The 20,958-nt window shown below is 37.9% G+C and overlaps 2 protein-coding genes across 2 annotated transcripts; both read right to left on the reverse strand.

Annotated features, from left to right (window-relative positions):
* Window positions 1-1,828: 1,828 nt before the first annotated feature.
* LOC120296161 lies at window positions 1,829-5,076 on the reverse strand. Its single transcript, XM_039317830.1, has 4 exons — window positions 4,864-5,076; window positions 4,087-4,440; window positions 3,398-3,635; window positions 1,829-2,715 (listed from the first exon to the last, which is right to left on the reverse strand). The coding sequence occupies exons 2-4, from the start codon at window positions 4,369-4,371 to the stop codon at window positions 1,829-1,831; spliced, it is 1,410 nt and encodes a 469-aa protein (XP_039173764.1). The 5' UTR covers window positions 4,372-4,440; window positions 4,864-5,076.
* A 46-nt stretch (window positions 5,077-5,122) lies between these two features.
* LOC104453578 lies at window positions 5,123-9,305 on the reverse strand. The gene is made up of 7 exons (XM_039316402.1): window positions 9,126-9,305; window positions 8,657-8,984; window positions 8,219-8,474; window positions 7,919-8,135; window positions 7,452-7,804; window positions 6,800-7,306; window positions 5,123-6,047 (listed from the first exon to the last, which is right to left on the reverse strand). The coding sequence occupies exons 1-7, from the start codon at window positions 9,267-9,269 to the stop codon at window positions 5,525-5,527; spliced, it is 2,328 nt and encodes a 775-aa protein (XP_039172336.1). The 5' UTR covers window positions 9,270-9,305; the 3' UTR covers window positions 5,123-5,524.
* Window positions 9,306-20,958: the final 11,653 nt, after the last annotated feature.

Below are 20,958 nucleotides of genomic sequence, written 5' to 3' on the forward strand. Positions count from 1 at the left end.
AGGGATTCATCTCTTCTCACTCCCTTTCTATTTTGCTTACCTCTGGACTTGCAATTGCCCTTGTTCTTGTTCCTGTTTTCCACACCAGGAAACCAAGCACCGCCCCAACCCGAGGGCCATTAACCAGCGCCTAACGACAGGCTGCCCATCCCTCTTCACATCATTGGTTTTTGAGCTTTCACTGGAGCAGAATTGTGTCCTTCGCATTCATGCTCCAAAGACAACGTGTTTGCACTGACCATATGCACAACTGGTGCTGGAACACCGTTGGAAGATGAAGAGGAATCCTCGGAAACTTCAGTCAGATCTTGCAACTTGCAAGAGCTCACAGTGCTTCCATCTTTGGGGAATAAAACTTTCATAATCTCTTCCTTGCATTTGTTTGATTTCAAGTCTAAAATGATGGCATGTGGACACAACAAATTGGAACAATCTGCAGCGAAATTGGTAATTACGAGGGGATCGTCAACTTTTTGAATGCTTCGGCGAGAACACCAACTGAAGTTTTCTGGAAGTTCCTCTTCTGGCAATGTGAGAGAATACGAAGAAACTCTGGAGGTAATTGCTCAGAAATCCAACTCTTACCTAGCAAATCATTGAGAAAGTATGGACTGATGCCAAAATTTAAGTGAAGTAAACAAACCAACAGAACCAACTTCAAGACCAACAGCGGGTAGTACTCCATCACATTTAGTTTTGATCTTTTGATCCATTCTCTGGTTTCTTCCTCATTGCAAAGCAGCTGCCTAATAGTGCTAGTAACGAACCCAATGATGGGCTCCAAGCAATTTCTCAGGTTGAAACTGAGGCTGCGCCTTCCTAAACCTTCATGGCAGATTAGCCATTCAACTAGAGAAGACTTGGTTGCATAAAACTGCCCTTTGGAGCAAGAAAACAAAATCAAAAGTCGTTCCAACAGATACAAAAAGCAAATTGGTGTTATGGAGTTTCGTTCAGTCCAATTAGCATTGCAAGTATCTGCCAAAGCTCGATAAAGGTTCCAAGCCAAAGAGATTTCCACGGGTCCATCGCTAGCCTGAGGAAGTTCTGATGGTACATCCCGACAAATGCATTCCATGAATGCCTCCCATGACGTATTTCCTTTAAATGATTCTGCAATTTTCCTGTACAAATCATCATCGAGCATTCCAGACCCAAGAACCAAAGTCGCAAGCTCACCCATCTTCCCATGTGAAAATCCTTCTTCGAAATTATCAGGTTTATTGTTCTTCTAAGTAAAAGGCGAGAAGCCTGACTTCCTCTTAGAGATATCATATTCTCTGCTGGTGATAGTCGCCAGTCAAGAGGAAATATGTGACCAAAGTACCTCCTACAGGATGTGTCGATGAAACCCTCCAGTGCCCCGCTATCCCGGAAGGAGGGATTGGGACAATCGAGTTCTTGAAGGAACTTTGCAACCTCATGTAAGAGAACAAGACATCTGCTTTGCCAGAAGTTCGACAGAGAACTCTTTGCTAAAAACAGATAAAGTGCATCCAATTTGTCCAGGAGCTCCATACCAAGAGAAGTAAGCTCAGAATACCAATACTTTTGAGCAGCAGAGACCAATTGTCGAAGCTCCAAAGCAACCAATTGTCCATTTCTTCGAAGAATTCTTTTGCCTATGTTTCTGACCCAATCAGCATCTGGGTTTAGAAGGTGATAAGTTCCTTGCATGTTGGTCCGTTGCTCCAAAACACCAAAGTAATTCAAACAGAACTCCCAAAAGCACCTATTTTCCATTTCCTCAACCATCTCCACACATTCTACACACTTTATAATTCTAACAATCTTCTCTCTCCAAAGATTCCAAAAGCACACCAATGAGTCAATGGAAATCTGATTCCCAGGATCCGTGGTTCAGAATACTCCATTGGGTCAACAAGCCAATCATATTCCCAAAAAAATTAGAGATATTTTGACGAAGATGGAAGTCCAGAATATTTCGAGCGCATAGTATTTCACCTCTGACACTTCCATTTCTCCTTGAAGCACTAAAACATTCTTTCAATTCAGCCAGGCTGCTCTGTTTGTTTAGCAGAATGCTTGATTCTACAGAAACATATTCGTAGAAGGCAATAGGCTCGGACTTTGCAAGATGTTTGGCTTTTGCTACCAGCTCCTCCTTTTGTGCAAACTGCTTCAAGGGCCACCCTTTGCTTCCAGGAGCCCAAAGGGAATAGAATAACACGTACCACAGGATATTCATTGACGCTTCTTTGTTTTGTCCACTCTTTCCAAGTAGATCAGCCTCGCGAAGGATGTCACCTTTCATCCTCACAATCTTTGCTGCCACCGAAAAGTTACCAAAGTCTTCCTCCAAACTGATAAGCTCATCAAGGCATCCTAGCCTCTTGAGTAAGTTTCGCATTGAATCAATGCAACGAAAAGCCTTCACATACTTCATCATGGCCCTGTAGTCTCCAAGGTCATAGTGATGAAGGGCACAACTCTCTAAAAAGTCTTGTTCCAATTTCTCTATTTCTTTACTTTTCTTTACTGTTCCCCTGTCCTCATTTCCCAGCCTTCTCCAACTCCCAATATATTGCAGACCCATTTCAAAGAGTTCTCCTTTGGCACAATTGGACAAGCACTTGGAGAAAAAATTTCCCCTTGCGTATGCCTCCGCTGCACGACTGTAGTGCCCAGCCAGAGAAAAACACTCTCCCGCTTTCTGCAAAGCAGATTCTCCACATTTTTCCATAAATATACTACCTGTTGAAGCACAAAAAAATTTAATGTTAGTCCCATTTCTGGTGTCCTGATCTTTGCATAAGATTTAATAACTTCACGATGTTTAGAAGATACAAATTAGCAGAGGGACATTTGGAAGTTGCCAGAGATGCTCTTGCAGAGCTCAACCATATTGTCCGATGTCAAGATACAAAACAAGATCAACGTCCAGAGGTGACTACAATACCAAGAAGTTGCTGATAAACCAGAGTATATATGGAGTATTCAACTGATAGCCACGGCTTTCTAACCTTATGGGTGTGGTCAGTCAGTGTTAAGAACTTTGCAGCTCAAATTTTTCCAAGCTCATAAGAGTGCGTTGTCATATATAAAATAATCAACTTCTCAAAGCGAAGGCATAATCATGAAGTCAACGTTATTTGCAGCTGCTCCAATCACCAAAACCATTTGGGAAAAACAAGTAAGACTGAATTTCTTTTGTTGGAAATTTTGAGAGAGAAGATTTGATCATATGAATAAACAAGAGGGTACCATGCATGTAAAAACTATTAATAAGAGCATAATTGAGATCAATGTCAAACTACCTCGTTCTTAGGCAGCTTTGACATCACTACGACGAGAAGAAATATAAAGAAGCAGCTAAAGCATATAAATTGTCCATCTTATCATTTCGAAAGAAATTGAAACAAAGTAAACATCATACCTGCTTTCTCGTATTCCTTCAACATGTAGAAACACTCCGCTGCAGAGTCAGCCACACCAATTGCTTCAAAAATCTCTGCAGCCTGCCTTCGAAGGTCAGAAGCCTCTTTTGGACTTAAAACATGCTTGAGATCTGCATCTGCTTTGAAAGCAGAGGCTTTAGCCAATTTCTCCCCGTATTCGTACCTTGCTCGCACAAAGCACATCGTTGCCATTCGGTAGTTACCCTCATGTAAGAGCTTGCAAAGTTTAAATAAAAAAGAGAGATCAACAGCTTCTTCAGAGAAGGTGAAAAAAAGAAAAATAGAAAAACACGGTCCTCCGTTTTTGGAAAAATCAGTGGTGTAGCCTTGAACCAAGGAAAGGCACTGCCATTGACCTGATAACCTCAAAAAAACGATAAAGATTCAAGGAAAATTGGTATCATGTGGTTTAACCATTGTGCCTAAATGAAGCAACTGGCCAAATTATTAAAAAACCAATCAAGTTGGCAAATCGATCACCATACTTTGTACCTTAGAACGTCCACATTCTACACACTTTTTTCAGGATCAGTCATACTTCTACAGTCATTATTGTCATTCCAAAATCCCTAGCATTCACAGATCATGTTGACTCCAAATGAGGCCAATATAACAATTCCTTGAAGAGGAAACAAACAACAAAGAAAAGAACAGAAAAACAGCAAACCTTAAAACCTTGTGACTTCCACTCCTCCGGCATGCTCCTGACCTGCATTGCTTCTGCACGGGCATGATCTACCAACCTAACTTGAACGAGGCACTTCTTCTTCCAGTAGTCGAACATTGGTTTGGAGAAGTCCAGAGCATTCTCACATATCCACAATCTCTGTCTTGTCCGAGTAATTGCGACATACAATTGCTTCAATTCAGAGCATAATATATCGTGATTCACGTCATCAAAACTTGGGGAAGACCATTGAGAGCTGTTATCGAGCAAAGCTTGCTCCTTCATGTATCCATAAATGACCCCCCATTGATTTTTCAGAGGTGATGTGCCAAAGAAGTTGTGCAATAAGACGTCCTACACGATGTCATAGCAAAAAAGTTTCAAGTAAAAACATCTGATTTAAGACCGAAATGACAGATTTCAAGTTTCATGAATACATGGACAGAGCTCAAAAATTTAGGAAAAGAATATTTGGACTCATTCTGACACACCAGCCAATCAAGATCAATCGTGAAGTTGCAAGATCTTTGATATTGTCCATTAAGCTAGAGAATGATGTCGACATAAGCCTGAACAAATTCTACATTATGTGTATTTAGATGCCACTGTCTACATACAAAAAAGGGTACGCAGAATGAAAATACAAATCAAAGCTTTTTACAGAATAACAGCTGGCAGCAAATTGGTCAAGACCCATTAGAAAAATGTTCATGAAATCTCTATTGCTGCTACCACTAAAATCCCATGGCAAACAATCCAAACCAGACACACGCCTACCTGAAATTCCAACCCCTTGCATTCCACTATCGTCAGAACTAGGGCTTGCCCTCTCACAAGGTTTGAAACTTCATCTCTAGATCATCTCGAACCAAAATAACCTGCTCTGCTCCAAAGCCAACGAACTTGCCACTAACATCATCGTTCCCAAAAATTGATAGTATGGCACTTTCTTCATTCTCCGAGTCAAGTAAAGTGGGGCTTCGCCACTTATGAAGCTAGTTTCGGGGTCCAAAGCATCAACGCAAAAGGGAAAAATGGTAAAGAAGATCAACAACACTCTGCGCCAGTTTGAGTATACCAGCATGAGTGCGGAAGTTCTGGCTCAAATGGAAAGTTTTGGAAGGACAACCCTTTTCCATTCTGATATCAGGTCCATCCATTGAATCTATCAAGAACTCTTTGTAGAAAAGGGACCTTACGTCTTCAAAACTGAAGTCTACTCCCCTTGCAATAGTTTGCGTGGTGTCGCCAGAAAACACAAAGCCCTCATCAACATTTCTACATATATACTTGAACAGTGAAATTTGCCTCATGGTGAGATCCTGCACTTCATCAACATATACAAAATCCACCAAATTACCGGTAAACTGCCCATGAAAAAGACGGCGATGAAGATCATTGACAAGATCGGCCAAATCAAATTCACCATTTTTCATTTTCATCTTTTCATAATCCTCAAACGCATCATAAATTTTTCTCTTCTCTGAACACTCAGAGTGGAGACGCGACCTTCTGAAAGTGAAACATAAGCTAGTCTGTCCAGTTTGCCTTCACAACCATCAGCTGGTTGAAGACCACCCTTTATACAGGACATTATTTCAGTGAAGACTCTGGAAGGATCAAGACTCCTTCTTGTCTTGTCTTTGAAGTGAGGCCAATAAACTGCACAAAACTTTTCGTAAGTAACCTCCTTTGCTCTTACAAGACTTTGTAAGGCAACTGGTCTGGAATTGTAGGTTTGGCCATGACAAAACTCCCTTAGATCAGGAAACCTTTCAAAGAATGAAGCCCCAACTGTTCCATCTAGCATCATCAGAAGCTTATGAAAAGTTATAATAAGGGGATAAGAGTTGGGAGATATATCTACAAATGAATCTGGGATATCCTTGAATAATGCTGCATCATCAACAATCTCACCAACTGAAGAGATTCCTCCCCTATGTTTAGCACCAATGCTGGAGCTGCAAGATAATTGAGCTAGCAGTTAGAAATGAAAATTAATACTTAACAAACTGATGGGAATACCTACACTACACATGCAATCTCATAATTTCTACTTGACACTTAACAGCGAAAAGGGAATTAGAACATGTTGATGCACCAAGATTGTACTGATATATTACGAGACATGGATAGCATTTACAGCAGCTGGCAATGAAAATCTTCCCCCACAGCAGGATTTGTAGAACAGATGGTCCTTTCTCGATTCTGCTCATAATTGCATATTTTCATTTAAAATAAATTTTCTTTCTAAACGTACAATGCTACAATCACAAAGCTGAATATGGAAGTTTCCAATAAGTGGAAATGCGAACTAAAGAAGTCGCACAAAGACCAAAATAGGGACTATTGCCACACAAATTAATCTTTAGTTCGAAATGAGCAAGCAGATGATGTCGATCTCTAACATGCAATGATTAAATCTATTTTCTAGCAGCCAAAGCCAAGTGGTAGCACCCGAGAATGGCAAAGCACTGATTTGACCCATGCACTCTTGCTACATTTATATTGTCTTAAGTCTATATATGGAGTATCTTGATTGAGCTTCTCTGCTAGGAGAAAAATAGTAGCATGCCAAAGGGGTTATCTCCTTGTTCGGACTAATTCATTAGAAGATTTGACAATCCATTAACCTTGCATATGTTTGTTCATTGGAAAAATTGCAGAATATTTATTCTATTTTGCAAACATCTTCCAATGACATTTTATGTACCTTCTAAGTTGAGACAAATGCTGTTTGACCGCAAAACATAATTTTGCACTGGCAGTCACAAAAAGCTGGCGCACTACGCAATCCTCTGCTCCTTCACCAATTTCCTCAACATTGATTCCCAGAGAGGCATCTTTTCTGTGGCTGATACCACTTTGGATTTCCTGAAATCCCTTGGTTACTACATCATGCAGTTTCTCGTTTCTAAACAACTTCATTGTCAGGACTGTAGTTTTTCTGGTTCCAGATTGCCCAAGTATAAAAGTGCTTCTGGGGAAGAGAATTATCTCTTGTTCTTTCTCTGTTACTTCAGATGGAAAACTCGCTTCATTACCATCTGATGAGAAGGGGAAGAATTTTGTCAGAAACAAACTCTCGCTCACTTCTGCATTCTCTCCATACAACCTATGATCTGAAGCATCAGCATCAGAACTACTCCCAAATTGATCTTCACTAGGACTTTGATAGCGCACAACATCAAAAGGCCAGGTCTTCGGAACTTCCTGATCCCTATAACAGGAAGAGGCATGTGAAATGAAAGAAAATAGGGGGATAACATCAATTCAAGATATTTTAGTCATCTATCCGGAAAAGAGATGCTTTTTAGTAAGCGATATGCTACCTATCTTAAGTAAGAAGAAATTATCAGCCTTACCCCTCAATGCATTTCTCATTGCAACGACTAATAAAATCATCACTATATGTCTCGAATATGCTGTCCAAACGTTTGACCAATTTTGCCACTTCCCCTAAAGGCAATACATCCCATATCTTCAGAATTTGGATGTATCTCTCTTCCTTTACAATATCAGTCGTGCATATGACATAGAAATCGTCAGCTTTAAATTGTCTCACAATATGAGATGAGTGTTCACAAATTATATCCACATTTCTCTTCTTTGGTCTCCAGCCACTGGAGAGTTTTGACAGAAGGTTGATGATGGGCATCTTTGTCTTGAGTGATGTCAGCTTTCGGAAAGAGTTCAGGAAGTTGTCACTGAAAAGAACCTGAAAAGACCATAGCATGACAATAAGATATGTTGTCACAAATTCTTTGAAACTTAATGTTTATTTTGAAAAAGAAATGTAGCCATAGAATACTGTTGAGCAAAAGCTTTTTACCTTCCACCTAGCATTTCTGAAAAGTACACTGCTTCCGTCAAGCAGGTCATCAAGCTCATTATTCTCTTTCTTCACATCTAAGATGGCTTTAGCCAAGTCCTTGTCATCATCAACATTGTAGAAACATCCACGGCTCATAGCATTCTCAACCAAAGCTTCCCACACAGATTTGCTTTTTCTCAGTGTTTTCCCATTTCCCAGAATCCACAGACAATACCTACAGATAGGAAATTAACTCTGGGATTTACTTGCTATATCACTCTAAAAATGTAATTTGACACAGTTAAGAGGATAGAGTACCTGGCCCTGGTAAGAGCAACATTGGTTCTCTTAGTACTGGACAAGAACCCAATAGTCCCACGTGAGTTTGATCTTACGGTGGATATTATAACAATGTCTTCTTCACCACCTTGGAATCCATCCACCGACTTCACCTTGACCATAAAGCCCTTGATATTTTCATACCTTTTTCCAAGTTTAGCTTGAGCTGCAGAAACCTGAGCTGCATAGGGAGATATGACGCCTACTGTCAGATGTTCTTCTGACCCATCCCAGGCTGCAAAGAAAAGGAAATAAAACCATCACAAAAATGATATCATTTTATGAAGGTCGCAAAACTTCAAAAGAAATATCCAAGGAAAAGAACTTTGAATGGCCGTAATCTACACCTATATGATTAAGTAATACATGTAATATCCATGTGCTCGAAGCAATATGTACAAAATTCTCTTGACATACCTCTGTACAGATTCCTCACTATCCTCGAGATAACTTCCACCTCAACAGGGTTTCTAAGGCTACAGCCGTCATCACCGATTTGTTCTCGTCCATCAGGAATATTTATGAACGAGTAAGGGCCAAACATCGGCCATGGCAAATGACTTTTTCTGTAACTTTTGCTCTGCACATCTGGCGCGTCCAAAATTTGGTTTTTATAGAAGTTTGAAGTTGGAAACAGACTTATTGATGGATGCATCCGGTATTGTATATTGAGAAGTTGCCTTGAATAACCCAGTGAACTCAATCGTTCAAACAGACTCCTTCCAAAACCAGCCCTATTAGAAAGCTGTTGAAATAAAACATGATATAAAATTCAACGGACGTTAGGTATAGAACATTTAGCCCATCTAAGTTCAAATGAAGAGAAGGATATTACACATCTTTCAAAACCAAATACATTGTTACTTTTCAGATATTTTAACATTACCTTGCTTTCAACCATAGCAGGCAACTGACACTCATCTCCAACTAAAATCAGATGCTTGACACCAGGGAGTTGCAGAGGAATTACTGACTCGCATTCTTTCAACTGGGCTGCCTCATCGATTACCAGTAAATTGAGAGGCTCCATTTCCACGGAGTACAGCTTATATGAACTAGAAACAGTGCAAAAATCAGGGAAGCATGTTGATAACAGAAGTCAGCTATCATGTCCTTACTTGTAAAGTTTGGAAGTTTTAAATCCTTCAGAGAATCACGAACAGTTAGCAACAAGGAAAGGCATTCCTGTATCTTCATATATAAATTATATAGTGGACCCATGGACGTCTCAAATGAAAACAGGCTAACTTCATCACGTGAAAGAGTTATCTCCATCATCTCCGAATCCAAATTCTCTCCACAGAATAAAGTTTCAAAAGAATCTAGTAAGTTAAGGAGGGATGTAATATTCTGGAAGTTAGTTCTGGACATATGAGTACAGAAAATATTGAGGCATCTCCGCAGGGGCTGGACAGTTGCCTTGAATCGGTCCCTGAAAAACTCAAGAAATGATTTAAGCTCACCGCTTCCACATCCGCTCCCATCATCATCACTTCCTGATTTGCTTCTTTTTGTATGTTCGTTTTCCAAAAATATGTGGTATTGACGGACACAGTTGGCAAGTGTATCTATCATGGAATTTAGACTAGTGAATTTGGAAAAGCACTCTACACGATGTTCCAAGTATATTTCTTCAATGTTGGCATCAACTTTCAGCCGCTCCTTGTTCCCAAAAATAAGCATGTCAAAGTAACAGAGAAAACTTTTCATTTCAGTGCTTAAACCATTATCTGATTGCTTTAGCAGCTTTAGAACACGAGATGCCACTCCCTTGATGGCAACATGTGTAGGAGCACAAACAATGGTTCTACGTTTCCTTTTCAAGAGAGTACATAGCAGTGTAGCGACAGTTGTAGTCTTCCCAGTTCCGGGAGGACCCCATATCAGTTCGACAGATGGCTTGTTCCCACATTTGAGTTTATTAAGACAGGCCCCAACTGCATTTTTTTGGGATTCATTCAGATCATGGCACAATCTCTCGTCAAGGCTCTCACTTGCAGAACCATTACCTTTCGTAATACAAATATTAGAAACTTTGTCAGCCTGCAACCAAAACACATTTCTTGTGATAATCCAGACCATGTAAATATGGTAGAAGGTTCTGAAACTTAATTGGTGTTAATATGATATAAAGAGCATTGCACAGCACAAACTCAAATCCCATGATATAAATATGGTACAGAAAATTTTAAGGTCTAGTACTAATGAGTAAGTCGCCTCCAAGGAATTAATTTGCCCTACTGAAGACATAACTTCACTAATTTCCCATATCTGCTTTCATCTCCACATAATGATGTGGACCAACTAAAAGAAACAATCATCCTTATCTTTTAATGCAACAGAATGGCTTAAAGCATCATTTATCTTATTTCCAGTGGAACTTACAAATCGACAGGTGTAAAATGAAGTTTTGAAGCTTAGAGGAATACAATAGCAATTTTAAGTCTAAATGGACTAAAGGTGCGAAAAGGAAAGTCGTACCACCAAATCTGTGCAGAGAACTTCCTTCACCATATCCAAGTTCAGAGACCTATGCAACGCATCCCATATCCTTCTGTTAGTGACTATATTTGTCAGGAAAATTGCATAGATTGGCTTCCAGGGATTATTCACTTCATGGTCCAATAATGCCCTTACTGTAAAGTTTGTGGATGACGTTGCCTTATTCTCTTCATTGTCTCCTCCAATCATCTTTACTGATGCAAGCACCCATCTTCTTCCGGACCTCTCCAAGTCAGGAACAGTTGCAGGCTTAGCATCAGTTAGAATCAAGATATCTCCAGGCAAAGTTTTGTAAGTTTCCTTGCCACGAGTGTTGGATTCATTGCTCCACCGACCAGCCTTAACAACATATGTGTTCCCACTTCTCGTGCATTTCATACAGTCAGTAACCTCAGTGAAAGGCTGCGAAGAAATATTTTCCAAACTCGAGCACAGACTCGCCCGTGTCTCTTCCAGCAAAGGGTAGACATACGATCCGAGATAATGCTGGACCGACTGAAATGTCTCCGGTATAGTCTCCACCTACGAACATAGCTCGCCCAAATGTCAAATAGGACCAACCAACCTCAACATTCAAACAATACTTTGACCAAATTCCGTAAAACATAACATGTACTCCCAAAATACCTAATGAGTTTGCCGAACAAAGTAGAAGCATAAAGGGTTCTATCTCACCAAGTCGAATGCAAGGTTTTTAGGGATAAGAAAAAGTATCAAAAATTGTGCACAGGACTCATTATTTTGGTGCCAAAAATTGATTTTTGATCATTTAAGTATTTTCGGTGCCAACGCTGATGTAGTTGGCAAAAAATCTAACGTTACATTTTTTTATATTAATTTTTGAAATTGACGTGGTTCACCGTAGAGTACAATCACGTTAATTGTCCAAAACAACGTCCTTTATATGTTTACCCCAACTATAAACCGTAATTTTACTTGCAATTTAAGGTTTTTGTCCAAATTAGGTTTTCTCCTTCTCAATTTGCAAAAGATTAAAGACGGAAAGTGGAAGATGATGAAGGTGGTTGCTTCAGTCATGACCACGCTTCGTCGCCGTTGTCATCATTGTAGTGTGGGAGAAGCTCCGTCGCCACTGTCATCGTCGTGGGGGGAGAGAAGCTCCGTTATCGCCGCCATCGTAGCTGAGTGGTCTCGCTTACTTCTGCCCTGGAAATGCTCGGATCTGAAACCTCAAGCTATATAAGAACAAGTGTGGATAGCGTCTCAGACAGTGGCTGCTGAAAGAAAATCAGCGGCGGTATAAGGTTGCAATCGAGTATTTCGTTGAAGCGGACAAAACACCAAGGAAGAAGAAAAAGACCACTTTTCAAATTTTCTTTTTCTTTTTTTTTTTAACTCTACACTCCCCTTTGCCTTTTCTGTGAAAGACGCCTCCCCTGCACTATGAAGACCTCATCGGCGTTTCCTACAAAATGGTGAACCTTCAAAAGGGGTTAGACAATTGATAACTACGGCGTCAAAAATTCACAATTCCAAAACACACAGAGATGGAGTGCTTGGCCAACTTTGGTCGAGAGTCCCTTGCCACGCGAGACTCACTAGCCGGTTGCTGCGCTCTGACACTCGTGACACCGCCCCGCACTGCGAGACCACCACCAAGCTGAGCTGCTATCCTTTGATCTCAACTCACACGCCAAATCGAGCTGGAAGCCCAAGCTTCCCTTTGACAAAGACAATTTTTAGGTGTTTGTACACTAGGCCGGTGGAGGGACGAAGAGGAACAAGTGAAGGTCTTGACCGAGCTCGAGGAAAGACACTAAGGCTCTGACAGAGATTACCAGGACCTGATCTGAAGGCTTCCTCAAGCGGATCTCTCTCTCTCTCTCTTCTCGGCTTTGATTCAGTTCAGGGGTTCTTCAATCTCCCTCCTTTCTTCTTTCCCTCTCTTTTTCCTTCTCTATGCAAATTTTCCCGGAAAATGGAAGAGCGTATTGAAGGATTATTTCTCATACGGCGTCGTTTATGAAGAGTATAGTCATGTCATAATCCATGTTGGACTTATTATTTAAATAAAAATGTTATGTAATATGTTGGCCATAATTTATAATTTAAGGCACTTAAATGATTTTTTTTTTTAATTTGGCTCTAAAGTGAGTCGACAAGAATTTTTGACATCAAAATCATACATAATTTTTGATATTTTTAATATACTTAACTAGGTTTTTATTAGGCTAGGCTAACTAGAAGCATAGGGAAATAAAAAAAAAAGTAGAGCGCAATGAACTAGCATCATTTGGAAAATTCTCAAGTAAAAACCACATTCTCATCGAACTTCCACGAGAATAAAACCAACAGGGCTTGATAAAACATATTAAAAAGCAAAGATGAGAAACCAATAAAAAGAAACCTCGTCATGGTAGAGGTTTTCGTTGAGAATGTCGTGAAGAGACCAAGAGAAGACAAAATCAGTCAGGTTATTTTTTGAAGATATTAGAATTATTTGTTGATACTTAAATAATAAGTAGATGAACAAAAAAATAGAGGATAAATCTTAACCAGAAAAATAATGACACGAATAGTTCCTGCACTTTAATATAATCTGCACTTTCATCTTTGAAATTTTGATTTGTTCAATATGACTTTTAGCTACTCTTCATCCAAAGCATGTGTCTTGAGAAGACAAAATCAGTCAGGTCATTGGGATTGTCTCTTCTCCACTTGCTGCTCCAACCATCCTCTGCTTTCTCCATGCGCAACACTGTTTGTGCTCGCTCTGAAGTCTACCTGAACCCACGTACCAAAACACCAGGGAGAAACCCCTCTTCAAGGTTTCACGAAACTTGCGAGGCAAAAGATTCCCAGAATTATTACATTTTCTCTGTCATTCTTCCTTCAACCGGGAAATTCCACGCGTGGGGACAACGCGAACCGAATACGACGATAATCAGGCGAAGTCGATGCATGGAGATAATCGGGATTCGACAGGTGGAGTGTTTCAATTCAGTTACAACTCGCGTGCTGGTTATGTTTTTTCTTTATTATTTATTATAGCTTCTTTTTTATATAATTTACATCCTTTATGCAAAAGGGTTGAAAGTAGTCATGCACGTGGGGAGCGCGTGCGTGGTATTGAGTAGTCATATCAAGACACATATGCTTTGGATGAAGAGTAGCTAAAAGTCATAATTAGAGGCAATAATACTAATTACTTAGATTAGTGGCAGATTTTCATTTGTTTTGAATTTCTCTCTAAAAAGACATTTAGAAATGGCGGTATATGAGACAAGTAACCTATTTGACGCTACAAAATTTTAGGGGCGGAATTTTTTTTTTTGACTTAATGTTCTTTTGACTCTAGAACTCATTATTGTTGTACAGCAATTTAGCATGAGCCGATTCTCATGTAATCAATCAATCACTATTATTCACGCGTTACAAATCTCATCTTACTTGGAGACATGTGTAAGGTATCTCGTACTCGCAAGCAATGGTGATTAGTTTACCACACCACTAGTAATCAATAGGAAAATTATTTAAAAAGTCTTAAACTTATTGTATGACAGCCGATTCAATTATAAACATTTCAATTGTATTAATTTAATTTTAAACCTTTTAACGATTTGGTAGATGCAATCATTCCTACCAATTTTAGCCGGAAGTCGCTAACATAGACATGATGGTCGGCTAGCCAACACTGACTTCTATTTTTTGAATTTTCTGATTATTTATTTATTTATTTATTGAATCGGGTTGTACTACTAGGATACGTGAGATTGAGAAAATTGTCAATGTTTTTAATTATTCCTACTTGGAATCGTTGTTTGAATTTGGATCCCTTGATTCAAATACGGAATAAAAATTGTATTGCTCCCCAAATTGGAAGAAGTGAGGGTGAGGAAAGCGGGAAGGCTGAGAAATGTGGTGAAGAGTGACTTCAAAATAGTTTTGATTTTTCCTTGTCTGAAAGATGTTTGGGTTGAAATTTGCTCACCGTTGGGTATTGCAAACAGATGAAGGAAGCGACTCCCAAGGAAGAAGGCGGTTGAACAAAAGCGGAAGGGATGAGTTTCCCTTGCTTTAAATTCACTAAGACTTGACAAGCTCGATGACTTGATTTATTTTAGTTCTGGAAGTTGTTCGTACTATTTCGCCTCCTTAAGAAGTCTATGAATTTTATGGTGTTGTAACTTTGGAGCCTTTATCTCGGGTCCTACGCGTGTTGAGAGGTCCTTAGGTGAGACGGCCGAAGATGATGATGAATTGCCATAGCCATTGTTCAATGAGATGGTTTGCTCTGCTCCTTACTATGCTCATATGTGTTCTTGCAATATCATGTTTTAGAACAAACAATTTTATTGTCCTTTCTCCTAGTGCTTTTCCCAATGTAGAGGGCTGAGAATTAAAGGCCTTCAATGTAAAGAGTTATGGAACAATCAAATTCCCACCTAATCTTTTTGCAAATTGGAATCCCTTAAATTAAAGCACTTTGACAATCTCCTATGCATTTCCCCACCCCATATGTGGAAGAGGTTGCAGTGCTATCTCAAGGTTCTAGAAGTGAAGTCATGCCGTTCGATCGAAATCATAAACAAAATTAATGGGACAGTTAGAAAGAATGGTGAAATGCATATGCTAGTTTTGCGAGATCTGGACAACTTGAGGCACATATGATAGTACGATGGTCTCCCAAAGGTTCCGTTACCCAACTTGAGAGACATAAAGGCTTCGGTGTGCCCCCTTTTGGAGTTTATTTTCCCACCCATTTTCTCGTTGAGCGAAGGTAGGGCAAATCAAGGAGCTGGTGGTGGGGTCGCACAAAAATATGGAACTAATTGTTGACTGTGACAAATATGAAGAAGTGTTCGATAAGACAATGACCTTCTTGGAGTTAACTACTCTTTAAGACTTTACAAGTTGCCCAAGTTCAAGAGAATCTTTATCCGAGAAATACTCTACGGAATTCCCATCCTTGGATGTCTTCTGGAGAGTAGGCTGTGGAATAGAGCCGGACCAAGGCTACCGAAGTGAAGGGGAAAGTGATAGGGAATATTGGGCTTTATGAAGTGTAGCAACAAAGTTCGGGAAAATTGCAACGAATGGTACTTGGCCATATAAAAAGACGTCTAGTAATATGAGATTGCATTATCTTCTACACACTTCACACGGAGTTTGTGACTAATTCCTTTACTATTCACTTTCTTTGGTTTGTCTCCTAAGCCATAATGATGAGGGGAAAATTCAAAATAAGGATATGAAGTGTTCTCATTTTCTCAAATAAGATTATGAAATGAACTTTATTTCAAATAAAAATCTGAAATGATCATGATAGTTTCAAATAAAGGCCTAAAGTGGCCATGATAGTTTGACTTGTTGATCAGCTAAATATTCCGATCAATGAAGGAATTTAAAATATTACTTAAATTATATTAAAAATAAATTAATTTTAAAAAACAAAAAAGAAGGAAATTAGGTGAGGACTAAGCCCTCGTTGTCGGTGTCGGCTGGCAATGGTGGGGGATGGCTAGCCAAAGATTGGCAAGGCTCGGTGGGCCTCGGCCGTGTGGCTAGCGACTTGATGCGAGGGAGGTCGACAACCCTCGCCAACCCTTGGTCGGCCATCCCCGTCATCGCCAACCCTTCTTGGGGATGGTGGGGTGGCAGCGCCGAGGGCCTATAGAGCCCTTGCCATTTTCCTTTCCCCTTCCATTTTTTCAAAAATTTCATCTAATACAGAAAAGAAAAAAAGGAAAAATTCAAAAAGTAAAGGAAGAAAATGCCCTTATCGGCCAATGAATTAGGTCTTTCTTTGAACTGACATGGCCACCTCAGGTTTTATTTGAAACAATATTCATTTTAAATCCTTATTTAAGAAAACGAGGGTATCTCAAACTCTTATTGAAAACAATATCCATTTTATATCTCTTATTTGAAAAAATGAGGGCACTTCAAGTTCTTTTTTGGAATTTTCTCATTGATGAGGGACCGGATATTGGACCATACATTGGAGGGTTATGTATATATTCTAATCAAGTGCATTATCGTGATACTATCGAATTTTTTTTTCACTTGATATTAGAAAATATATATGCTATTATATTAAGCATGTTTAAGGAAACCATTAAAGATGTCCATATTTGAAAGAGCTCTGTGTACGCTTAATTTCAGGAAGAATAAAATTTGTATAATGCTTCTTGTCCACACACGCATGCCGGTCCCTCAACCACTACTTTCTCCATTGTGAATTTGCATTTTGGGGGAAAAGAGAATTCTCCTTTAGAACTTATGAGAGCCCATAGTTTACCCCTCCAACATTCCCCTTTAGTACTTGGACGACGATGTCGGCAAAGACCAATCATTGATTACTGATCTGTTACATTTTAAGACTCAAGTAACAATATCACGACAAGTTGTATGACCCATACGTTAAATTTTATTATTATTTTTAATGGTAAGTGACACTATTACAATCATATTACCGGCTTTATAGCCAGCGTGATGCACGGGAAAGTCAAACGACAATTTGCATGGAAAATAGTAAGATGAAAAGGAGTAAGAATTAATTATTCAATTGGAGAAATTTACTCGAAAAGGAGTAAGAATTAATTATTCAATTGGAGAAATTTACTCTGCTTGATGCAGATCTACTTATTTATATTATCAATAAGTTTTTTAACCTTCTTTCATTACAAATTTCAACTGATTAACTATTTTTATAGCTTCGAAATTCACTACATCAAGTACAAAATACATAATTGATAGAGTTAGGGTATTCAACTAGAGAACTCTTCACTGTTGATTGATGCTGCTCTAAATTCCAAACTATCATTCATAGCCTCTGGAATATCTGTCCTTATATAGCACTATAACTATATTTAAGAATAGTTGCTCCATCTATTAGTAAGTCCTTTAACATGATCGTATTGAAATTTTTCTCGGTAATGTGTGTTTTTATTTGATTAAGTACCTTTTTAACCTTCACACTCCTAGCAATGAGGCAGTTTATCTGTCTGGACAAAAAATACTCAATGAAAACCTCCTTTATTATGAACTATTTTTCAAAAGAGATTTTTCTATATAATCAGTCAATAAAAATTGGCGGCACAAAATAATATATATGTGAGAGAGGGACCTGTAAAAATTAGTCATTGTAATACAAGTCATGGTGACTGGAGGAGGAGAATTTAATGAACTTGAGTTTTGGGCACGTGTAAACACAAATGGTATCCACCAAAATGGATTGCCAAGAAGCAAATTTGGATGCCCATGATGATTCAATTTGGCATACTTATGCTATTTTTATGTATTCAATTTTCTTTAACATTACAAAGCTTTTTTAACAAAATATCTCCATCCTTACAGTTTATAATTGCTTTTTTCTATCGCTTAAATATTGTCAACCTTTCCTCTGTTATTTGGTCATGTGTAACTTCTTAAATATAATATGTAACTCCACACTAGTCAAGTGAGCCAACAATTTTAGTACTAAAGGTGTGTTTTTTTAATTGAAAATCTCATGATAAAAGAAAGTACCAAGGAAATCACTTTCAAGAAAAATGGTTTGTTTTTATTTGTTAAGTGATTTACAGAAAGCAATTTCCTTCTTGTTAGAAAGGAAAGTAATTTTTTTCCCAAATCTAAACATGTTACTTTCAATCTATGGAAAACATTTCTGTAAATCAATTAGTTTTTGTCATTTAAACACAAGAAAGTCATAAAATAATTTCTAGAAAACTGTTTTCTTTCAAATAAATGAGTCTAAAGTAGATATCGATGTTTCAACACTTTCTTGCAGGCTAGCAACCAGTTCAATCATGGCTACCTTCGTTCTTGTGATAATATACTTAATGTTGTCAACCGGTGACACGTGTTATGCGTACCTACATCTTTAGTCTTTTTGTAATACATAATATCAATTGTCATGCATAATAGAGTCAGTTTTTAGACATTAACATTTTCTCATTCTCGTAAAATTAATTTAGCTATTTATTACTCTAGATTATGATATTTTTTAGATGTGATGTTCATAATTATACTGATAATTTTTTTTTTAAAAAGTTATGTTTGAAATTTTCTCACTATACTACTTGTTATCAATAAAAGATGCTCTAGACTCATTAAATTTGATTGCACTTAATGAGCAAAAGGCACTTTTATTATCATATATCACCAAGAAATTTTTATGCAGCACTTTTACTTTTCTCTTTAAAAAGCTCTTCAACTTTTATTTGGGACAAAAAAAGAATCATTTTATCCAATATAAATGCGTTCAATGTGCAAAAATCAATTTTAGTATAATATGCTAGATTTTTAAGGTCTTTCAAGAATTTAACAGAAAAGCTTTAACGATTTTTCTAACTAAAGTTACACTATTAATAATGTCTTTAGTTTTTTTGTTTCACAAAAAAAAAAAAAAAAAAAAAAAAAAAAAAAAAAAGATCAAAGCAGGTTTCTTCTCTCTTGATCGACAAGGCTGGCAAGTCATTTTTCCTTGACCTGGAAAAGTTGAATCTTTTCCCTTTAAGATAATAACAACTTTATAGTATGAATCTCCATTGGAAAATATTTGGAAGAAGAACTAAATGAACCTCACGATTTATATCTCCATTGATGTAGATGAAAGTTATGTGTCTGAAAACTTTGAGCAAAATGCAAGACTCACACGACAACATCCCAACTCATGTGATCCCACAACTTGCTTTAATTAGTAGAGTATCTTATCTAAATCCCAAATTGCTTTGTTGTGCTCATGCTTGCTCATTCTACTCCTCATATTTCTCGGTTTCAGAAGTTCAAATTACAAGGATTTAACCCAAAATCACTTGAAAATTTAGGTGTATATATCCATTGCATTTGCTCACTCTTATAATCGAATGCAACTAATTTTCATAGTTGATCTTGTTGTGAGAGCATCGGCAAGAGTGATGGGGGAACGGAGGATTTTGTAGGAAACGTTTTAAGACTAGCCAAAGAATCAACTTAACCATCTCTGCTCACATGAATCAGATACTGCATCAGTTGCCCCTTCATTCCCTTGGGAATATGTTGTTTTTATCTACATAAAACCCTCCAATTCCGTTTGGCTATTTCGTTCACCCTCTTCACGCATTTAATACTTTGAGGTTCCCTAAAGCTGTCCTCTAATACAATTGCTCCGCCCAGAGACATCCTCTAGTCGTAATCATGCATAGCATAACTTAACATGATTAGTAACAAACTTGGTTTTACATATACATACATACATACATACATACATATATACATACATACATACATTTCGCTGCACTCGCGTAGGTATTTGATTGGTGGATGCTAAGAGGCTAATATGAGGTTTAATGCAACTGCCCACACGGATGCCTCTTTTTCCCAGCCCAAAGTGTGATGCGGCTGATAAGCCCTCATTGATGAAATAATCAAAGGAATAGACAAAACAATAATCAATATAACGATTAAAAGCATTTAAGATATTTAGTTATAATCAATCTAATAGATGGACTGATGATTAAAGTAACAATTAATAGTGGAAGGACGCATATATTTTCTTACAAAGTGGAGTTGGGATAAGTGTACTGAAAGTCCTAGAACTTTTCATGAAAGTGTAATTGAATTCTAAATTTTCAAAAATGCAATCAAGATTTAAAACTTGTCACAAAAGTGCAAATGGGTTCTAAAACTTTTACAAAATGCAATCAAATCCTAAAATTTGTTAAATTGATGCGATCAAGTCCTAAAACTTGTTAGGATTTTCCGTTTGTCAAGTTGGATGGAGTTACTGACAAAAAAAAAAAGTTGAATGGAGTTAATGGAAGGACTTGATCACACCAACTTGATAAGTTTTATAACATGATTGCATTTTTTGAAAGTTTTAAGATTTAAATTTTACCGTCGTTATAAGTTTTAGAAATTAATTGCATTTTTCAAATGCTCTTAATATGAGGTATTATTAACTCTTGAAGTCCTTCTGAGCTTGATAGAATTAAAAACTTCATTGTTTTGATCAAGAGTATTATTATCAAGAAACAACCCATTGAGTTTTTTGTTGACTTCGCAACATCCAGCAATATGGCCTTCTTTTCCACATTGATAGCATGTTATATTTTAATTGAATTTTTTTTTTTTTTTTTTTGGTCTTTTGTTTAGTTTGGGAAGGGTAGGATGAAGTTTTTCGGGGAAAAGTTTTAAGTGTGATTTTTTCTTATTTTTCGGCGCATCTTTTGCAGGAACAGTTTTCTTTACAAGAGTTGAAGTTTGGATTCCTG

Source organism: Eucalyptus grandis, chromosome 7, assembly GCF_016545825.1.
Source record: "Eucalyptus grandis isolate ANBG69807.140 chromosome 7, ASM1654582v1, whole genome shotgun sequence".
NCBI lineage: Eukaryota > Viridiplantae > Streptophyta > Magnoliopsida > Myrtales > Myrtaceae > Eucalyptus > Eucalyptus grandis.